We start from the raw sequence: 21,495 nt of genomic DNA, 5'->3' as shown, positions 1-21,495 counted from the left end.
TGGTTGGCTTCACTGTAAGTGATGGTCATAGGCTGTACTGGGATGCAAGGAGTGGTGTAGCCCAAACAACCCACCACTGGCCTGCTTTAGCTTGGCCTCCTGCAGTGTGGGGCTGGTTTGATTATTTTTGCCAGGGCTGATTTTTATTACTAGTCCAGCCCTGGTCATTGGAAGGGAGTTCCATTAACTGTGACTCTGTTGACTATTGGGTGATGGAAGGAACATGTTAGAGTAGACCAGGGATTAAGGCCTAGATTTTCCTGCGGGGTGAAACACGAGCTTTACAGAGGATATAAGTGGGAATGAGAACAGCTCCTGTTCCGCCAGGGTGCAAAGAAATATATTTATATTCTTCTGTGTACTAAGAAATCTCAACTACACTGTACTTGAAATGGAAATGTAGAAGTGCTGGTACTCACTGCTCCAGAGTACCTATTTGCTGTTGAGAAGAGCCGATACTCTCCCATTGAAAGTATTATGCTTGTATTGAGAAGTGCAGGTAGTTTCCTTCTCAAATGAAATATAGGGACTATGGGCCGTATTTCTGGGGCCCTAGTGCCACAGGAGCATCACTTTTTGTGACGCTCCTGTGGCTCTAAGCACTGCTCCGTATTTACAAGGTGGCGTTAAGCCACTTTTTGTGGCTTAACGCTACCTTGTAAATATGGCCCCTTCCCACGCAGCACTGTGCGTGGAAGGGTTGTGCAATTGGTGTTGTGTGTGTGCCACAGCAACACCCATTGAATTTTGACGCTGCCTCAGATTTATGAAATTTCGTAAACCTGAGGCAGCACCAAAATCTAACGCCATCCCCAGGGGTGGCGTTAGCAGGGTGCAACGAGGAGGAATACTTTTATTCCTCCTCGTTTTTTGCTTTTTCTATGCGTGCTGAATTCTGCCGCTCGCATAGAAAGAGCAAAATGCCAGAAATGATTGTTTATGTGCGGGAAGATGTCCATTCCTGCACATAAACAATCATTTGAAAATGACGCTTTGGCACTTCTGCGCGTGCTGCATTGTGCAGCACACACAGAAGTGCCAAAGGGCCATAAGTGATTGTTTATGTGCAGGAAGGAACACCTTCCTGCACATATACAATCATACCCCTCAACGCAGACATCCTTGCACTATGGTGCAAGAATCCCTGCGTTGGTGCTGGCAGCTAAATTTAGCGCCGGCGCAAGGGGAAACACAGAGGTGTGCCGTATTCACTTAAATACGGTGCATCCCTGCGTTTCTAAAGTGATGCAGCGCGACGCTGCCTATTTTGGCGCAGCACCGCGCTGCATCCCTTTTCCTGAAATCTGCCCCTAAATTCTTGCCCATTCAAAGCATTGCAGTCACAGCCTTTAAGCAGAGGGCTCGTTTCAAAGGCTTGATCTCATCTGCTCATTCTTGAGCTGAAGACCGCCAGCTGATCCGCTCTACACAAGAAGAGGTTTTACAGACACAGTGAAGCCCCGCCTTCCTCCATACAGCGATCAGGATTAAAAAAAAGCATGTGCATGTCAGATACATAACTCACCAAAAAGCAAGAAAGTCACAATATACATATCGATGTTTCGTGGCACAGCTCACCTTATGGCTCCCAGCACCCAACACATTCTGGAATATTAAAAACTAGCGAATAGCAAGGTATAGTTTTCACCGTGACAAAACAGCACACAAGACACAACTCAGTTTTTCAAAAAATTGCATACGTTTTTACAGTTTGTCTTTAGAATTGTAAGTGGAAGCATTGTAATATAGAAGAAGGATTTTTAGGACGTATTGCTCTTTCTAAACAGTTTAATTTTCTGGAAGTAAAGTTGATTCCGATGCTTTTGTGACACCCAGATTCTCTGATTTTGCTTCCATTCAACCTCACAATAGCAAAAAGAACAGATGATGGACAGAATGAAGAACAATGCAAACATTCACACCCAGTCACAAAGATCGGGTTTAATTCATTGTTTTTTGGTCACCACACCACCCCAGTTTGGACTTAGCCATATTTTAATCAGACTTGACCCTATTTCCCATGAAAACAGTCCAGCCCGAACTGCAAAGCCAGGTTCTTCCTGGACCGGTCTCTTTGATGCTGCTCTGGGCCCCTAACTTTAGCTGCCACTGTCACCTCTCAGTGAGTTAAATACTTACCTTGTCTGCCTGCAAGTGTAGGATATGACAGAGGCCCAAACACCTCTCTGCTGCATCTGTGTATGAGAGTGTATTGCTTTTCGGCACATCATGTGACCTGCACTATCTGCAGACGGCATGGTATGTGGCCTCAGAGCCAAAGCAGCATGGGACACTGGCTTGCCGCCAGGAACGTATAGGCCAGGGACCCTAATGTTGTCAATGTGCACGGTTTGGGATAGTATGGGACAGTACTTCAGAACTTCTGTGCAATTCTAACTATTTCCTAAGATCTGAGGAATGCCCTACTAATGGTAGCAGCCAAGAGGACTGCCCCATTCGCCTTATTGTGTCAGGTTACAAGTAATATAGAGCAGCAACACCATTGTATGGGCAACAATCCTAATTTCTGTGACTTTTCTAAGCATGTAGGATGTACGATCTACTGTACGTACAGGATATTGGTCAGTGGGTTAGTGGAGGGTGGAAAAATGCATTTACACTCCTTACCCACATACACTGTGCCAAGGAAGTAGCCAGAAAATAAAATACCCCGCCACTTTGAAATAAAAGGTCTAACGGCACCAAGCAAGTGAGGCAAGTGAGCCCACCCCTCCCTAGAAGAGCTCTCTTGACTCTTCCATCTCTCTATTCATCCTTTCACCCTTCCATCCACCCACTGATATCCACTATTTCACCCTTACATGGTGTCATTCATGGATTTTTCACCTGTCATTCAATTTGTTCTCGTTTCATCCAACCATCTGCTCTGACATCCATCCATCCATCCACCCATCTTCGCTTCCATCTATCAATTCATCCACTTTTACATTCATCTAGCCATCCACTCTGTTGTCCTTCTATCCACTCTGCTGTCCACCCATGCATCCTTTCAATCACTCATCCATCCACCCCTCCCTTTATTCTACCTTACATACAGTGTGAAATAGTCCAATAAATGTGTGTAATTCTACATTACATTGTGTTGTACTCCTCTTCTTCACCGTCCTACTTCCGTCCCAGCCTATAGGTGGGCACCATTGCCAAGATGTCCTGTGGGAAGGTGTCCATGTCACACCCTCCCTTGTGGGAATATAAAGAAAATGGATATATATAACTTACTCCTAAGGCCACACGGTGCCTGTCTAGGGGAATGGGTCACCCCCATCAATGGATGCTGTAATGCGGAAGAATATGATTCGGTGTAATGAAGATTACCTGTACGTAATCATGGCAAGTAGTGGGGTAGTGGAGACTAAATGGCTGGCGTAAGGCTCCATGGCCATGCAGAACATGCTCTAATCTGTTAAATTTGAAAAGGGGCCCTAGCGGGGCCCATCCAAATGGGTTTTACATTCATGTGTCTTTATACTACAAATGAATGGGTGACAAGGAGCTGTACATCAATCGGTGAGTCCGTAGGAAACAAGTCAAGATCACGTACAGCAAGAGGGTTTGCACATCTGAAATTACATTACAAATATTTATATTTTTCGACTTTTCTCGATATCGTGATTTATTCAGATTCGTGTCATGCTTCAGCCAGACGCTGAAGTCGGGATTAAAGCCACATCTTGCTAACACTACCTTTATGGTAGAGCTGTGAGGTGGACAAGGGAGGCGGTCCTTGCCTGATACCTAAGAACTGGATATTCTCATTATTAACATTCAGGGAAACCCACAGCGGTGTTGAGTTTGCACCGAGCCCAGCAGGATCTGTTTCTAGTCTGTTTGCTGAGCTGAAGTTTGTTTGGGCAGATAAGCAGGAGTGTCAGTCATACCTGCACTGCATACACGGGTTCGGGACGCCCCCGGGGCCTCGGTGTTTGATCAGTGATAACACAACTTCAGGTGGTTGCTTCAGTGGTCGCGGGTGGTGGCACCTCTGAACAAACGTTGAGCAACACAAACACGAAAAGATCAACCCCTCTTATCGGCGAGGCATTGTTTTGGCTTTCAGTAAAGGCAGCAACAACGTTCAATATCCAACCAGACTGATCTACCGCGGGGGCCTTGAAGCCACAGGGCAAACTATCCTGAGGCCCCTGAACCTCCCGTGCAAACACAGAGCAGAAGAGGGAACAGCACATCCCCGAAGGAATCAGGGAAGGACACAATACAGGAATATAGAACAGAACAGGACACTACATCCCTGAAGGAACCGGGGCAGGAAACATTACAGAAACACAGCAGCGAAGGGCACAGTACATCAGTGAAGGAACCAGGACAGGACACAAGACAGGAACACAGAGCAGCACATGACACAGTACATCCCCGAGGTGACCAGGGCAGGACACAATACAGGAACACAAAGCAGCAGAGGGCACAGTTTATTCCCGTAGGAACCAGGGTAGGACACAATACGGGAACACAAAGCAGGAGAAGGCACAGTACATCAGTGAAGGAACCAGGACAGGACACAATACAGGAACATAGAGCAGCACATGACACAGTACATCCCTGAGGGAACCAGGGCAGGACACAATACAGGAACACAAAGCAGCAGAGGGAACAGTACAACCCGAAGAAACCAGGGCAAGACAGAATACAGAAACACAGACAACAGAGGACACAGTACATCCCGAAGGAACCAGGGCAGGACACAATATAGGAATAGAGCATCTGAGGGCACAGGGCAGGCCCGGAGGCAACCAGTACAGGGCACAATACAGGAACATAGAACAGGACACAGTACATTCCCGAAGGAACCAGGGTAGGACACAATGCAGGACTAGGGCAGCTGAGGGCACAGCACATCCCAGAAGGAAGCAGGGCAGGACCCAATACAGGAATAAAGCTGCGGAGGGCACAGTACAACCCCTGAAGCAAGCAGTACAGGACACAATACAGGAACATAGAGCAGCACAGGGCACAGTACAACCTGCAGGAACCAGAGCAGAACACAGAGGGTACAGCAGAGGAGCATGGTACAGGTCCCCAGAGTAGCACAGGAGGCATTGCACACGAAGCAGCTTTTGGCATCGTGCAGTTCTGTAGGTGAGCACAGGACACAATCTAACCCGGAGAGCAGCTTAGGGAACAGACCGACACAGACCTCAGCACTAGGCCCAGAGAGGGCATATAAAGCAGCAGATGTCGTAGAACAGCCACACAGAGCCGGCTCGGGCAGTGCACAGGAACACTGGACAGTGCAGAACACAGACACGAGAACAGCACATGCGCGTGGCAGCACCTGGCACAGAGCAGGCGCACAAAGGAGCAGAGGTGACAGTGCAGGCATACAGGTAACATCAGGGACAGCAAGGGTCAAAGTACAGACCCAGTGAGCAGCATCGGACACAGTGACAATAGAGAGATAGCAAAGCAGGCACAGATAGCAGGAGCCCATCGCCCACGAGCTCAGGGAGCATGCAGTCGGCCACAGGCGCTCTACTCCTGGTCCTTCTTCTGATCTCAGGGTCATGTGCCCAGAGGCGGGGGGCCAATCCCCCCAAAAAGCCTGAAAACCCCATCGAGAAGGTCCAAGCCAAAGACAACTTCAGTCCTGCGCAGGTAAGATTCACACTTTGGGGTTGCCGGGAGAGCATGCGGCGAGAGTTAGACTGGATGAAGAAATTGCCGTTTTTCGCCGCTCAGATACAGAGCACAGGCGTTTCTTTGCCCTCCTGATGCAAGGCGAGAAGAAGCAGTCCTGGCGCCCTAGGCGAACTGACATTTTAAGCCTCCTTTCCCGTATACATTCTAATCAAGGAGCATTTTGGTGCCCCCTGCTGGCAGCAGCTAGGAGTGCCTCGTAAGTATACTGTTGTAGTACCGCCCAAGACAGTAGTGAGGCAGTAGGATGGGGTGGATTGCCAACCACGAGGAATTCCTGTTGTGCCCACCATTTACCCTACTGTGGTAGGAAAATCAGCATGAAAATATCCCGAGTGGCCCACAGAGAAAACTATCCTGATTTGCTCTGGTTGAAATGGAAGGCCCTATAATTGAGACACTACATGTTTTTCAGCCCAGTATATGCCTTCCTTCGTGTTATTGCATCAGAAGAAGTCTCAGTGGCACATGAATGTAAACTCGTCAGCAAACATGCTTAGTAAAGCGTACTTCCAGAGTGGGACAGTGATCAGGGTTACCAAGAAGTCACTGTCCACGAACATCCCTTTTCATTGTAAATTGCCATGAATGGCAACCCAGGGCATCCGCTCTTGCTGAGCACTCCTCTGCTCTCTAGGTAGGTTCACACTTTCCCAAAATCTATATATAAAACATTTTATTGACATATTTGAGGTCTTTTATAGAGCACCCTTCTACTCCGCAAGTGGTGTAAGAACACGTTATTTGTAAAGAAAAATAGACATTATACAACAGTTCATTTGTTAGATATATATAGGCATGTGTTGCAATACAGTGTCTACTATGCAGTGGTGCGTAGGAGTGCTAAGGTCAAAATCAATATTTTTCCAGGAGGTCCATAACCAAAAAAGGTTTGGGGATATATGTGCAATTCATGTGAAGAGACGAGCCAGAGTTGAGCCTGGGATACGGATTGGCTCCAAGAGCCAAAACACGAGCAGAGTTGCTATAGAAGTCATTGGATCAACGCTCTCTCACTTTCTCTAATTCTCGCCCCGTGTGATGGTCTCATAGTTCTCTCCCTCTCTCTTCCTGCTTCTTGTTAGCTCTTTCTCTCCACCCTCATGTATTTCTCTCTTGGTCTTTTTTTCTCTCACCCTCTCCTCTGTATTCTTGAGGCCCGAGTTTTTCTATTTGTTCGCTTCGTCTCCTTTTCCCTTCTCCATCTCTCTATTTAATTTTTACGCCATCTCTCACTTTCTTCCACTCTTGAGGGTCCATTAACTCTCCATCATCCTCTGCTTTTTTCACTTTCTTTGTTTCGCCTTTTGTCTTTCTTTTTCTGACTTTCTGTCTCCCTGTTATAAACTCCGTTACCAGCTCCCTTGCACCAAGCCCTTCCTTTCTGCCTCCAGTCCCTCTGCATTCTAAAAGTCGTCCTCAGAGACGCATGTGGGAAGGGGCTGGCTGGCCCTGGAGAAGTCAATACCCGCCCTGCCCCCCACACACACTTCATCAGCTCAAGCAGTGGTTGCTACTGGGCCCACTAGACTGGTTAACTAGATCCAATGGTAACTTAATTAGGGAATACCATGACAGATGAGTGGGTCGTGGGCTGGCATGCACAGCAAAGGAAGCAAAGAGAAAGAGAAATTATGAAAATAGGGGAAACACAAAGAGAAAGAAAAATAGAAAGTATACATGCGACAGAAATGTAAGGAAGAAAAAGAAGGATGAGAAACAAAAGATGGGCAAGAAAGAAAGGAATGAAGGAACTGTGAAAGGAAATTAGAAATAAAAAGTCAAAAGTAGGATGGAAAGTAAAAAAAATGTCTGGAAGAGTAAAGGGATGGAGCTACAGGATGGATAGATGGAAGGGGAATGATATATGGAGATGTGGAAGGATTGACAGGTGAAAGGATGAATGGATGGAAGGTTGATGAACGGATAGGCGATGAAGAGTGAAAGGATATATTAAAGGCTGAAATAATGGAGGAGTGCATAGCCTGGATGTGTGGATGTAAATATGAAGTAATGGGCATATGGATAAGTAGGAGGGTGAATAGATGGATAGGTGGAGGTATAGCCAGACGTATGGATGAAAAGACAAAAGGGTGAAAGGATTGATGGTTAGAAACATGGAAGGAGGAAGCAAAGTCAGGTTTGCTTGCTTCGCATACTTGGTGTGTTTAGAGGTATGGTTCAAGTGGGGATATTTTAATATTCTGGCTACCCACTTGCAGGCCAGTGTCATGGGTGTTTTGTATTTTCATTGTGGAAATGCATATAACTAACAGCTCCTGGGGGGCTTTGAGAACAATGCGATAACGCGAAGAAGAGGGATGCGGGACGCAGAAACTAGGAAGTCTTGGCTTGACTCCTTTACTCCCAGCTGATCTCATGCAGAGTTGGACATGTGGCTCTAGCCAGGCTGATCCAGGCTCGCCCAGCTCTAGTTCATACAATCATGCACCAATATTATTCAGTGATCTCCCTAGAGTGAGTGCTTGTAGAAAGGGATTCATCCTGGAACTGTGTTCCTCAGGTTGCAGGCACCTTCCTGTCACTGATTTTGTCCTCCATGTTTTGGAGACTGGATGCCAAGGAGTTTCCAAGGTAGCAACAGAAGCCTGCTTCATCAATATTTTTAAAGTTTCATGTCTGGTTAGTTAGCTCAAGGGGTGGTGTGCTTACTGTTAAGATCTGTAGCTAACTCGTTTTTGTAGGCTGGAATCACAGGGAAGCCCACCCAGCTTTTAGACCTTACGATATTGATAAACTGATACTAATACACGGAGATAACTCTGAAAGCAACCCTTACACTGCAAAAAAATGGGAGATCACACTTGCAGAGACCTCAGTCAAACACCTGCTTCTCTAACTGCAGTACAACACCTGTTTGCTCTTTGTTGTTGTGAGTGCTACAGCTGACTCTGTCATTACAGTTAATAAGTCATTTGTTTTTTTTGTAAACAGCTGCATTTCAGCTATTTCACAGCCTTGAAGTGATTACAGAAATGCGTAATTAAGAGAGGAGAAAAAGCCAGAGTCCATTCTGGTTAATGGAATACCCTCTCTGGTATTTTTCAGTGTGATCCATGCTTTGTCAGAATTCAATTGAAAGCATCTGAATAGCTCAGTGTTTAGGTCTCGCCTAGGCAGCGCGCATGTGCTGTCTCTGCCAGACATGCTGTGTTCAGTATAGGGGCTTAAGCCACGCCCACTCTTGCAATTCGTTCTTGTTGTGCCTGTCTTAAATGCTTCACTCTTATTGGTGCATTGTGCTTAGTGTCCCTCCTTTGCACTCTACGGCCCATATTTATACTTTTTGACGCAAACCTACAGGTTTGCGTCAAAAAGTTTAACGCCGGCTACTGCCATTCCAACGCACCAGGCGGGTGTCATATTTAAGGAATGACAGTAGCCCGCACTGCGGCCTGGTTAGGGTCAAAATAAATGACACTAACTGGGCAGCAGAGGCATAGGGAAGACTGGGGGTTGTGCGTCAAAGAATGGTGCAAGACAGGTTAGAGTAAAAAATATTGACTCTAACCTGACTAGCGTCATTTTTTGACACACAGCCGCCATGGAAATGACTCCGGTCTTTGCAAAGACATTACCTCCCGTGCCTCCCTCGCCTTCCTTTAAACCATTGAGGCTCCCTGCCTCCCAATAGACCCTCCCTTCCCCTTCCCCCCCCCCACACCCACCACCTCCTGTTCTTTTTTGTCTAGCCCCGCTAGACTTACCTTCTTCTTCCTCCACGGCAGGGCCTGGGGGTCCTCGACTTTGCTCTCCTCGAGGTGCGGAGCCCCTCGGGGAGGGTTCCTGGCGGTCGCGTCTTCGGGAGGCGGGCGTGGCTGCCTTGGAGACGCGTCCTGGGAGTCGGCTGACGAGGTCGGTTGGCTCTTTGCGGCTGGGGCTACAACTTCCGGATCTTTGGCTCGCAGGCACGAGCTGATGTGCCGGTTTGGATTTTTGGCGTTTTTGGCGATAGGACAGGCATTCTGCCCACGTATTTAATGGTTTGGGCTAATTGTGTCTGCATTTCCATTTGCTGTTCTTTTTTTTACGGGGAGGACTTTTCTCCTTTATTTAAGGGGGTCGGGGTCCTATGGCTGGCATTTTTTGTTTGTATCATGCCGAAGGTACCTGCTAAAAGACGTAGGATTGTTTCCTCTTCCTCTTCATCAGGGGAGGATGTTGAGGTTCAGGGGAGGATGTTGAGGTTCCCCCTCCACGCCTGGGGGTCACCAGGTTCCGGTTGGGGCTTCTACACCTCTCATGTCCAGAGCAGAGGTTCAGGACATGATTGAGGTGGCTGTCTCTCGTGCTCTCCAAGCAGGGGTGGCCAGGCCTGGTCGTTCTCCGGCAGCCCGTCCTCCTGGGACTACGGAGAGGTCCTCTTCTTGTGATGATGATGATGCTCCGTCTACTTTTTCTGGTGGGAAATATGTCTGCAGGCAAGAGATGTGGGAGGTGATGTCTCATGTTCGGGACAATTTAGGTTTTCCTGTTTTCCAGCCTACGGGGACGGATTCACACTTGTTCCCTCAGTATCAAACCCCTTCAAGGTTTGCCATGCCTTTTCAGGGCCCTGTGAAAAATATGGTACTCCAGGAGTGGAAGGATGTGGACAAGTCTCACGTGCCAAGGTTCCTTCAGAAACTGTACTTGCTGGAAGGGGAGGATGTGTTACCGCCCTCAGTTAAACTGGATTACATTCTAGCCACCATGATTGGCAAGACGGCGGTCAATCCAGAGGATTGTGTGCCTGCTGATGCCACTGACCGTAAGGTTGATTCTGGTCTTAAGAGGGCATTTGCGGTGGAGAATTTGGCCCTCAGAGCGGGTATTTTTTCTGCTTATTCAGCACAATCTTTGGTGCAGGATTTTGACAAGCTGGCGGTGGCTGTTCAGGAAGGTTTGGAGTGCTCGGAACTTCTGGCTGTTATGGAGCAACAGGCCAGGTTGCTGGCAGACATGTCTTCTGGTGTGGTCCGTACTTCGGCTCTGGCATTGGGAGCTTTGATTGGGGCTCGTAGGTCTCTCTGGTTGAGGTTGTGGAAGGCAGATCCTGGGGAGAAATCTGCTCTCCTGAGACTACCTTTTGAGGGGCGTAATTTATTTGGTGATCAGTTGCCTTCCATGCTTTCCAAGGCCTTTAAGGAGAGGAAAAACGCCTTGCCTTACAGAGGTGGTTCTTCTTCTGGCAAGGGTTAGGTGGAAGCATTCGCGCTCATCTCCCAAAATGGATTCCAAGTCTTTTTCTTTCAGGAAACGTTGTTTTCAGCCCCGTTTTTCTCCTAAGAAGTCTACCCCTTTGAGCCAGTGTGGATTTAAGAAGGGGTCCTGACCATCATTGTGGGCCTGGCATAGGGCCGGTTGGGGGACGGCTGAGGCACTTTCTTTCCGTGTGGCAGGAGAGTGTCAGTGATCGTTGGGTGCTGGACATTGTGGACAATGGCCACGCCATAGATTTCGAAGTGGTGCCTCCAGATTCCGGGGTGCATCCCACTCCTCTGCCTGCGGACGGGGCCCAGAGACAGGCGTTGTTGGATGGGGTCCAGGACTTGCTTCTCAAGGGGGCCATCTCCCTGGTTCCTGTGGGGGAGAGAGGTCTGGGCACTTATTCCGTCTTATTTCTGGTTCCGAAGGTGTCAGGGGGTTTTCGACCTGTCCTCAATCTGAAAGGGGTGAATTCCTGGATCAGGACTGTACATTTCCGTATGCTGTCCATTCAGACAATATTTCCTCTGGTCAGTTCGGGGGATTTCCTGGCATCTCTGGATCGGCAGGATGCTTACCTGCATGTTCCAGTGGCTCGGTCTTCTCAGCGATTCCTACGCTTTGCGGTAGGCCTGGACCATTTTCAGTTTTGTGTTCTACCATTCGGCCTCAAGTCCTCTACCCGCATTTTCACCAAGGTGCTGGCCCCTCTGGTGGCTCTTCAACATTCCGAAGGGGTGTTTATTCATCCTTATCTGGACGATATTCTAACCCAAGCGTCCTCTCAAGGGCTGTTGCGGAGGCATGTGGCTCGGGTTGGTCCTGCAAAACCACGTTTTTTTGGTCAACTGGGGGAAGTCAGATTTGGTTCCTTCCCAGGATCTAGTTTTTCTCGGGGCTCGGTTTCTGACTCTTCAAGGCTTGGTGACTGTGTCGGAGAAGCGGTTAATGGGCCTCCAGTCTCTGGTGAGTTCGATTTTGTCGAAGCCTGCTCCCAGAGCCCTTCAGTGGTTGCGTCTGCAGGGTCATTTGGCATTGGTGATTTTTCTAATACCGTGGGCACGGTTCCATCTTCTTTGCCTGGTAAACTGGTTCCTGTCTCATTGGTCTCCGGGGTCAAGTTCTCTTCGGGCGCGGATTCCGGTGTTGGGGTTGGTTCGCAGGGAGTTGGGTTGGTGGCTGGCGCCAGCTCATCTTCGTGTAGGGGTGCTTTTTCTCCTCCTCTCCCGGTGGTAGTGACGACCGATGCCAGCCTCTCAGGTTGGGGGGTTTGGATGGGGTCGACTCAGGTCCAGGGGTTTTGGTCACCTCTGAAAGCCAGACGTTCCTCGAATTGGCGGGAGTTGAAGGCGGTGCTTCTAGCTCTGATTCATTTTCATGGCTCCCTGAGAGGTGTAGCAGTTCTTATTCGAACAGACAACTTGGTGACCAAAGCTTATGTGAACCGGCAGGGGGGGACCAGGTAGTGGGTGCTGTTCTGCCTTGCCAGGAAGATTTTTGTTTGGGCACAGAAATGGGTTCTTTCCCTGCGTGCCACCTACATTTGTGGGGTGGTCAATGTTCGGGCAGATCTTCTGAGTAGAGTAATTCCTTCGTCTCAGATTTTCTCCCTCCGGTGGTCTCTGTTTCATCATCTGGTTCATCTATGGGCTCTTCCAGTGGTGGATGTGTTTGCGTCTCCAGGGAATGCGAAACTCAGTCGCTTTTGCTCCCGGTTTCGTTGTCTTCAGGCTTGGGCGGTTGACGGGATGTTGTGCCCTTGGCCTCAGGGTCTTTTGAACGCTTTCCCGCCCTTTCAGTTGCTCCATGCGTTTCTGGTGAGAGTACATCTTCTGAAAGCCAGGGTTCTCTTGATTGCGCCCCATTGGCCGAGGGCAAATTGGTTTCCGTTGCTTCAGTTGATGGCTTTGGATCACGTGTGGCCTCTTCCTCTCTGTCCGTCGTATCTGGAATTTCCTTGCCTCTCGATGGGATCGTTGAGGCGGTTGCACTTGACGGTCTGAAAGTTGAACGACGGGGTTTGACGGGTTTGGGGGTTTCGGTAGCTTTAAGTTCTACTTTACTGACTTCCCGACAGCGTTCCACTTTGCTGTCTTATGGTCGGCAGTGGAAAGTTTTTTCTTCTTGGTGTTTCAGACATGGGTTGGATCCTACGTCTGCTTCTCTTTTTGATGTAATGCAGTTTTTACAGGATGGAGCCCAGCTGGGTTTGTCTGTGGCTTCTCTAAGGGTGCAGTGGGCGGTGATTCAGGCTTTTAGGGGTCCATGGTGTCATCTGTCTGATGAGGGTCATTTGATGCCTCGATTTTTCCAGGGTCTTCTTAACTTGTTTACTCGTCCGGTGCGGTCCTTTCCTTCCTTGGATCTTTCGTTGGTATTGGATGCTGTGACTTTTGCTCCCTTTGAACCTCTGGGTTCCTGTGACTTGCGTCATCTTTATTTGAAAACTTTTTTTCTGGTGGCCATTACTTCGGGCCGCCGTTTAGGGGAATTGGGGGCCTTGGCCTGCTCGTTTCCTTTTTGTAAGGTTTTTCCGGATCGAGTGGTGCTTGTTCCGGTTCCTTCATTTGTTCCCAAGGTGAATTCGTCTTTCCATGCTCGCCAGAAGGTCATCCTTCCTTCGTTTTGTCCGGATCCTTCCTTCGGATGAGGAGGTTCGGTTGCATTCTTTAGATGTGCATCGGGCCTTGTTGGAATATCTACGGGTAGTTGCTCCTTTCCATAAGGGTGATTCTCTATTTGTGAATTTCGGTCCGGCTCGGAAAGGGGAAAAGCTATCCACGGCTTCCTTGAGTCGGTGGGTTCGCTTGCTGATACTGATGGCTTATTCTTTGAAGGGGGTGGTTCCACCCCTAGGGATTCAGGGCCATTCTACCAGGGGTATGGCTGCTACTGTGGCGGAGCTTCGGGGCGCTTCTGTGGTGGAAATTTGCAGGGCCGCGACTTGGGCCTCACCTTCGACCTTTGTTCGTCATTACAGACTGGCGGACTTGGGCAATTTGGAGTCGGTATTGGGTCACCGTGTATTTTCCTCTATGATGTAATAGGGGGGTGGGGACTCAGTGGTCTTTATTGGTTGTGATTAAACTTGTTGCAACTCAGTGTCCGTCTCCTGTTTTCTCTTGCTATGTCTCATTGGTTTAAAGGAAGGCGAGGGAGGAACAGGAGGTAATGCGTCCATTACTTACATTAATGGCATTAGTCCTAGTCCTACTCTCTCGCCTTCCTTTCCGTTCCCTCCCGCCCTCCCAGAACGGACTGCCTGAGTTGCTACTTGGGCTTGTTTTTGTACAGGAGGTTGTGGGGGTGGGGGAGTGTTTAAGGGGAAGGGAGGGTCTATGGGGAGGCAGGGAGCCTCATTGTTTTAAAGGAAGGCGAGGGAGTAGGACTAGGAGTAATGCCATTAACGTAACTAATGGACGCAAGAGTCATGCCCCCTGCCCAATGGTCATGCCCAGGGGACCTCTGTCCCCTGGGCATGGCCACTGGGCACAGTGGCATGTAGAGGACCCAAGTTAGGCCCCCCATGCCACTTTAAAATAATATAACAAATACTTACCAAAACGTACCTGGACTTACCGTAGATGGGTCCCCCATCCATTGGTGTCCTCCAGGGGTGGGCGAGGGTGGCAGGGGGTGTCCCTGGGTGGAGGGAAGGGCACCTGTGGACTGCTTCCATGGTCAGAGACCATGGGAATGAGCCCACAGGTCCCCTAACGCCTGCCCTGACCAGACGTTAAAAAATGACTCTAAACAGGCTTAGAGACATTTTTTAAGGCCCTCCTCCTCCCGTGCGTCATTTTTTGCACGGAGTATAAATAAGGCGCAAATGCCTTAGACTCATTTTTTGCCCGGGAACACCTACCTTGCATCTAATTAACGCAAGGTAGGTTTCCAAGGTACAGAGTATAAATATGCCCCTAAGTTCCTGCCCAATGAACATTCACTAAGAGAACATTTTTGATGGCCATCACACCTTGTCACACTTCCTCGAGCGTGTGATGGACCCGCCTCCCATCTGGTTTCAGTTTTCCCTTCAATCCGAGCCAGGATACTTTCTCCTCGCAGCTCAGCACCATGCTTCATGTTCAATGGCATGTTTTTTTAAAACCGTTGAGCCTTGTTTTCTTTTTGTGTCTCTCCTTCGCGCTCGCGCTCATGGCGATCGTGGCACTTTGAATCGACTTGCTTATGTCAACTGTTTTACTTTTCAAGTTCAATTTATGTGGCAAGAAAAGTCCAGTTAGGAATTTACAATGCTAATAGCTCTAACTTGAGCAAACGCGAGACGTATTGCATTGTAAATGCTTCTACTATCCAATCCTCTCTTTAATTCATGGTTCACTCATTTCCTGCTCACTTAAAGAGCTTATCTCAGCTCAAGCATAAAGAAGTTAGTCCTTAATGAGGCCGTAGGTCCAGACTTAGTTATTCATGCAGCAAACAGCATTTTTAACAACCATTTAAAAATTGACGATTACTAAGCATTTAAGATAATTAAGTCAAATTTAAGATCAAATACATATGTTATTTGAAAAAATAGCATTTTTGTCAAATATAATTTATTTCACAGATGCCGAATTAAAATAAAAGCTATTACACTTTGGTGAGAAACATTTAGGGCACTTCAATTAGTCACTATGCCCCTCTACAGTCCAGTGCTTAATTTGTAAATAGAAAAGTGCCGGTGCTCAGAGCTCTCCTCTGAAACACGTGGCTGCTGCGGTTAAATGTGTGAACAGTAATACTGAGGCAGCGTAATCCTGAAGCCATCTCGGGCCTCTTTAATCCACTTAAAGCCACTCCCAGCGCTTCAGCTCACTCTTGCAGCGTTCTGCTTTCTCCCATTTGTGACGCTTTTTGTTTTTTCTCTTCCTCCGTCTTTCCCATATGTGTCTTTTGCTCGCAGCAAATGCTTGAGGCAGAAGACTAAGCCCCGGCTCTCAAAAATAAGTGCCGGTGCTCAGCACCGGAAACAACAAGCACAAATTAAGCACTGCTACAATCACATCTAACATTCTTATAAGACAGCCGCTCCTGTTGTAAGCGTTTCACAAACTTGCGGAACTGTTGATTCTCGTACTAGGATATTTCTGCATGCGCTGCTGTATGGAAACAACGTGGGTACCGGGCAGCAGAATAGTTGTACAGCGGCTACGCAGGATAGTGGTGGCAAAATGCCGGTGTCCAATGTAAACTATGTGAAAATCTACAATTTGAGCTGTGGGAAATCTCTACCAAAGGTGAGTTTGTGTGGTCGACCTGGCAGAAGGGTAACCCGCTTCATCCCTTCCTTTGGCACTCACCCTAGTTACCAGTCTTGGCAGCCCATCACCCACTTTCCAAGCAGCACAAATAGTAGTGACTATCACATACCACCAACATAAGTTCCATCCAGCATCCCATACCAACCAACCATTTATTTCTACATAACTTCCTTTCAAACTGCTGTCTTAATCCCAGGACCTTTGACTACATTTTAGCAGCCGAGCATTACTGTGGAATACTGTATTTGAGTACTGGGACTCGTGGAGTGCACTTCTTGGTTTTCACAGGTACTTTTAAAAGATATAGCACGGCTGGACACTGAGGTTGTAGAGTGTGATTCCTATGTCATACTGTATTTGTGTTGCACTTTACCACCTCCTGGAGTAAACCATGGCTGCATGCTAGTGCCCCTGTTTAGAAACAGGTTTACAAAATAAATAACTCTGATCTCCAAATGGAAGTTAAATAACTCTTTAAGCCCTGAACCACCAGTGGTAAATATCAGTGCTCACCACAGTTCTGCCCAGGAACTGTATACTGTGATTGAGCAAATGTAAAGCTCTGAATTTACAATGCCAATAGCTCCAACTCAAGAAAATGCGAGACCTGTTGCATTGCAAATGCTTGTTTTCAGAAGGTTCCCGTGTTGCTTGTGATGGGACACAGATCTTAACCTAGGTTAGGTGGAGTACCAAATGGGGGTATGCATGCCACTGGATTGTTTTCCAAGTTTAGATGGACTGTGAAAAGAGGTTTTTGGTTGATGCATAGGGAGGAGCTAGTATTTGTAGTCTTTGACCCATGAAGCTTCGGGATAGGCTGTTCTGTGAGAAATGGGTGAATCAATCTGTACAAACTGGAATGTACATCGTCCACAGGGGTGGCTGGTGAACTTTAAAGTGATGGTGCCTAATTCTTAGCTCAAATTCAATTGAGTGAACCTGACTTATTCTCGGAGGGTTTGGGGTATTCACCTATGCACTTGCACTCAGTCTTACTCACTTCCTCATTCTCATTCTCTAACTCACATACCCACTTGAACTCACATTTACTTGCTCTGATTCGTCCAGTCTCACTTGGTCTCTAACTCTCTGACCCACTCCGCTCACTTATTTTCACTTACTCTCACCTAGTCCCATTCACTCTCACTCATTATGATTTACTCAGTCTCACTCTGACTCACTCATTCTCACTTAGTCTCTCTCAGTTTTCCTCTGCCTCCCTCTGGCTTACTCATTCTCACTCAGCCTCACTCATTCTCACTCAGGGTCCACCTGACTCACTCCTGTCTCCCTGATTCACGCTATCACACTCATTCCAATTTACTCAATCTCACTCAGACTCACTTATACTTACTCAGTTGCATTTACTCAGACCCACTCATTCTAAACAATTCAGACTCACTCAATCTCTCCCTTACTCACTCAGTGTCACTCTTTTACCGTCAGTGTCACACATTCTCACTTATTCTCACGTAGTCGCACTCTGATTCACTCACTCACACTGATTCACACACTCCCAGTCATTCTGGTTCACTCAGTGTCACCAATCCACACTCATTCTCTATCATTCTGAATTACACAATCTCACTCTGACTCACCCAGGCTCACTCAATCACTCATTGTCACACATTCTCACTTGCTCCTACTTACTGAATCTCTTGCCTAGTCTCACTCATTCTCACTCTAACTCTATCAATCTCACTGATTCTCAATCTGACTCACCGTCTCACTTATTCAATGACTCACTAAAACTCTCTCAGACTGTGACTCACTCAGTCTCACACACAGTAATACTCAGTTACACTCACTCTAATTCTCCCTCACTTGCATTCATTCTCACTCATGCTCACTCTATAACTCATTCTTTGTCACTGTGATTCACTCCTTCACTGACACTTTCACACTTTCACTTACAAACACATAGACAGATATGCTCACATAAGGTCTATCACAGGCACACACTCACCCTACAGACAGAATTTAAATTAGTTTTTACTTACACCGCTGCCTGCGCGTTGTCCTGTTTGGACTCCTGCTTCCAAGGCTGAAGCATGAAGCTGAAAACTCAAACCTCTGCAGTTCTAAAGTTTTCTGATTTACTAATAACTCTTGGGTTCAAACACAAGAGTAACGCTGACATGAGTGTATGGGTGTACATTATCCTGCACGTTTTTGTGCCTCATTCACAGAAACCTTTCCACCTCTATATACCACCTGCTGAAGGTAAAGAGGCACCTCTGCACAGAATTCTCTATTAATGGCAGAGTGAGTTACAACAGCAGAAACTGTGTAAAAACACTGTATATGTAAATGCCCTTGGTCCCCATTTAAAGCGCCCCTATAAATTCGATAAATGAGTGCAAACTAATTGAATTACATTATAGCACTCAACTGATGTAAAGCTACGTTGTAAATGTGGGAATATTGCACCACAGAATAGCATCTTGTTGGAGGTAACTCCTGCAACGACATGTGAGAAACACGCAAGCTGTACAAAATACTTACTCTGAAGTAATACCAAGGACCAGCTTTAGTGCTGGTGACGCCTGGCGCCCCCTAATGAACATCTCCACCATGGATTCCCTCACTACCACTCTTTAACAGCACCCCTCAAAGCTCCATAAACACACTCTCTCAGATGCTTTTAATTAGTGTTGTAGTGCCACCCATACCGGTGTAGGGTGTCAGAGCACTTTATATCACACTCATATTATACAAAGACAATCAATCATATATGTGTAAATTACTGTATAAGATATGTTACATGAGACAGAAAACTTCAAGGTGTACCAGTCACATGTCGTCCATACTGGTAGGCAGTATAGTTTAAGAGTGCTTGGTTTGGAGAAGTTAAACTCAGAATTTAAAATGTAAAAACATGATTGAGGGTTTTCTTTAATAATAAGAATTGGGTCCTACCCAAATGAACCCTTTATGAAACATTAGGTTGATGAAAGACTGGTGAAAAAATCACAACACTCTAATCTATACCTCTCTAACAAAAGTAGTAACTCAGTGCCTATTTACATTATATGCACTTTGTGATCTGCGTGGTATACGTTCTTTGTAGCCCGCATATTAACCACCCGTGATACCTTAGGATGAGCGAAACTTCCACTGGACAAAACTGCATGTCTCTCCAGGGAGAACATTAATCACCGGAGTTATTGTTATAGTTAGGATGTTAGGAACACATAGGATATTTAGTTAGTTTTAGATTGTGTGTGGTGATCATTGTAAGTAGTTCAGGTAAGTAGCATTCGAAGGCAGGCAGTTGATCGCTGGCTTGCCAAGGGACGACTGCTCTTCAGTTGTGTGGCTTAATAAACCTTCTGATTCTTAGGCTGTGCTGTCACGCCTTTTACTTACAAGAGTTATCTTGACATTTTTATTGTTGCCTGAAAATTGTTGGAGGCAAGGAACAGGGAGAAAGAGCTTTTTAAAACCATAATATACTTGCAACAAGGTGCCCCCATCCGAAGTCAGCGCCCGGTTCGGAGGCACCAGTCGCACCGCCCTAGAGCCGTCCCTGGTAATGACATATCTTTCAAGAACCATAATGGCGCTGTTGCCATAAGCGCTGTAAGTCACGCTTAAAGAGGACCCCCAAGGAATGCTTCAAGGAGGAGTGGTCTATAAAATATGAGCATCACACAGTTCCAACTCACAAACACCTGGTAGGCTGTGCATGTTGCACACCCTTAACCTTTGTGGGTATTTTACAAACAAGTGTTGTGCCTGTCAATCACGTTCCCAAACTTTGTGGGGAATTCAGAAACATTTTCTGTAGCTGTCAAACACTTTTCTAAACTTCATACGTTGTGGGTATTACAACACAATTGCTCTATCACATAATTCCCCAAAATTTGTGGGGAAGTCACAGACCTTTGCTGTACCAGTCACATAGATCCCCAAACTCTGTGGGCAATTCAGTAACATTTTCTGTGCCTGTTACACATTTCTGTGACATTTGTGAGCAATTCACAAACATGTACTGTGCCTCTTACACATTCCCCAAAACTTGTTGGACATTCACAAGCATAAGCTGTGCCTGCCACACACTTCCTCAAACTTAGTGGGAATTCACAAACATTTGCTGTGCCTGTTACACATTGCCCCAAACTGTGTGGGCAATTCACAAACATTTACTCTCCTTGTCACATAGGTCCCCAAACTTTGTGGGGGATCCTCAGTCTTTTGTTGTGCCTGTCACGTAGTTACCCAATGTTTGTGGGTAATTCACAAACATTTGCTGTGCCTGTCACATAGGTGCCCAAACTTTGTGGGGAATTCACAGATTTTGCAGCCACATGGGTTCCAAATATTAGTGGGGAATTCACAAACATTTGCTGTGCCTTTTACACAAGCCCCCAAACTATGTGGCTCTTTGACAAATATTTGCTGTGCTGGTTGCACATTCCCCAAACGTTTGTGGGCAAGTCACAAACATTTGCTGAGCCTGTCACATAGGTCCCCAAAACTTGTAAGGAATTCACAGATTTTTGTGGTGTCTGTCACATAGGTCCTCAATATTAGCGGGACATTTACTAACACTTGACGTGCCTGTTACACATGTTCCCAAACTCTGTGGCTTACAAACATTTGCTCTGCCTGTTACACATGTTCCAAAACTCTGTGGCTTACAAACATTTGCTCTGTCTGTTACACATGTCCCCAAACTACGTGGGCAATTGGCATTCATTTGCTGGGCCTATCACACACTTCCCCACACATTATTGGTAATTCAAAAAATTGCTCTGGTTGTCATACTTCCTCAGACTTTGTGGGGAAGCGACAAACAGTCGCTATGCCTAGCACACACTTCACTAAACGTATGTCTGTATGCTAGCCATATGCTAAGATCTGATGAGTGCGAAAAATTATTAATTTTCAAGTGATATGGGGGAGGAGTGGGTGAAAGATTTCCCAGTGAAAAACAAGTTATTTCAAAGGGCGAAGAAACAAAAAAAATCAAATTAAGTACACTTAAATAGACCCATGCAGTAAATGGTCTCTGTTTGTAAAATCCAGGGGATATCAGCAGAACCATCATTTACTCCAGGCTCATTAAAATGTTTTATGCTCTAGTTTTCAGGCAAGTGGTTCCTGATTGGAGTGGCTTCCAGGTGTGAGTATCTGAAAGAAAACCACTATCGGCTAGAAGCAACCACGATTGTGGTATCTGCAGATCCCAAGGATACCAAGAAGTTGCCCATCAGCACCTTCAGGCAGCTGTAAGTGTCTGGTTACATTTATGGCCCCGAGTTTTATGGTATTTATTGATATTTATTTTTCCTTTATTGGTGTATTTTTTTATTTTGTGTTCTAGTTAAAGAATAAAGAT

The 21,495-nt window shown here is 46.7% G+C and overlaps 1 protein-coding gene across 1 annotated transcript in view; it reads left to right on the top strand.

The window, feature by feature from the left end:
* The first annotated feature begins 4,118 nt into the window (after nt 1-4,118).
* Nucleotides 4,119-21,495, top strand: part of C8G (complement C8 gamma chain) — a 52,660-nt gene continuing 35,283 nt past the window's right edge. The window contains exons 1-2 of the mRNA XM_069241421.1: nt 4,119-5,631; nt 21,240-21,385. Of these exons, the coding sequence (XP_069097522.1) occupies nt 5,488-5,631; nt 21,240-21,385 (290 nt within the window). The 5' untranslated portion in view covers nt 4,119-5,487. The remainder of the gene's footprint in view (nt 5,632-21,239; nt 21,386-21,495) is intronic.

Source organism: Pleurodeles waltl, chromosome 6, assembly GCF_031143425.1.
Source record: "Pleurodeles waltl isolate 20211129_DDA chromosome 6, aPleWal1.hap1.20221129, whole genome shotgun sequence".
Lineage (NCBI taxonomy): Eukaryota > Metazoa > Chordata > Amphibia > Caudata > Salamandridae > Pleurodeles > Pleurodeles waltl.
Note: the sequence above shows the minus strand (reverse complement) of the source record. Positions and strands in the feature narration are given on the sequence as shown.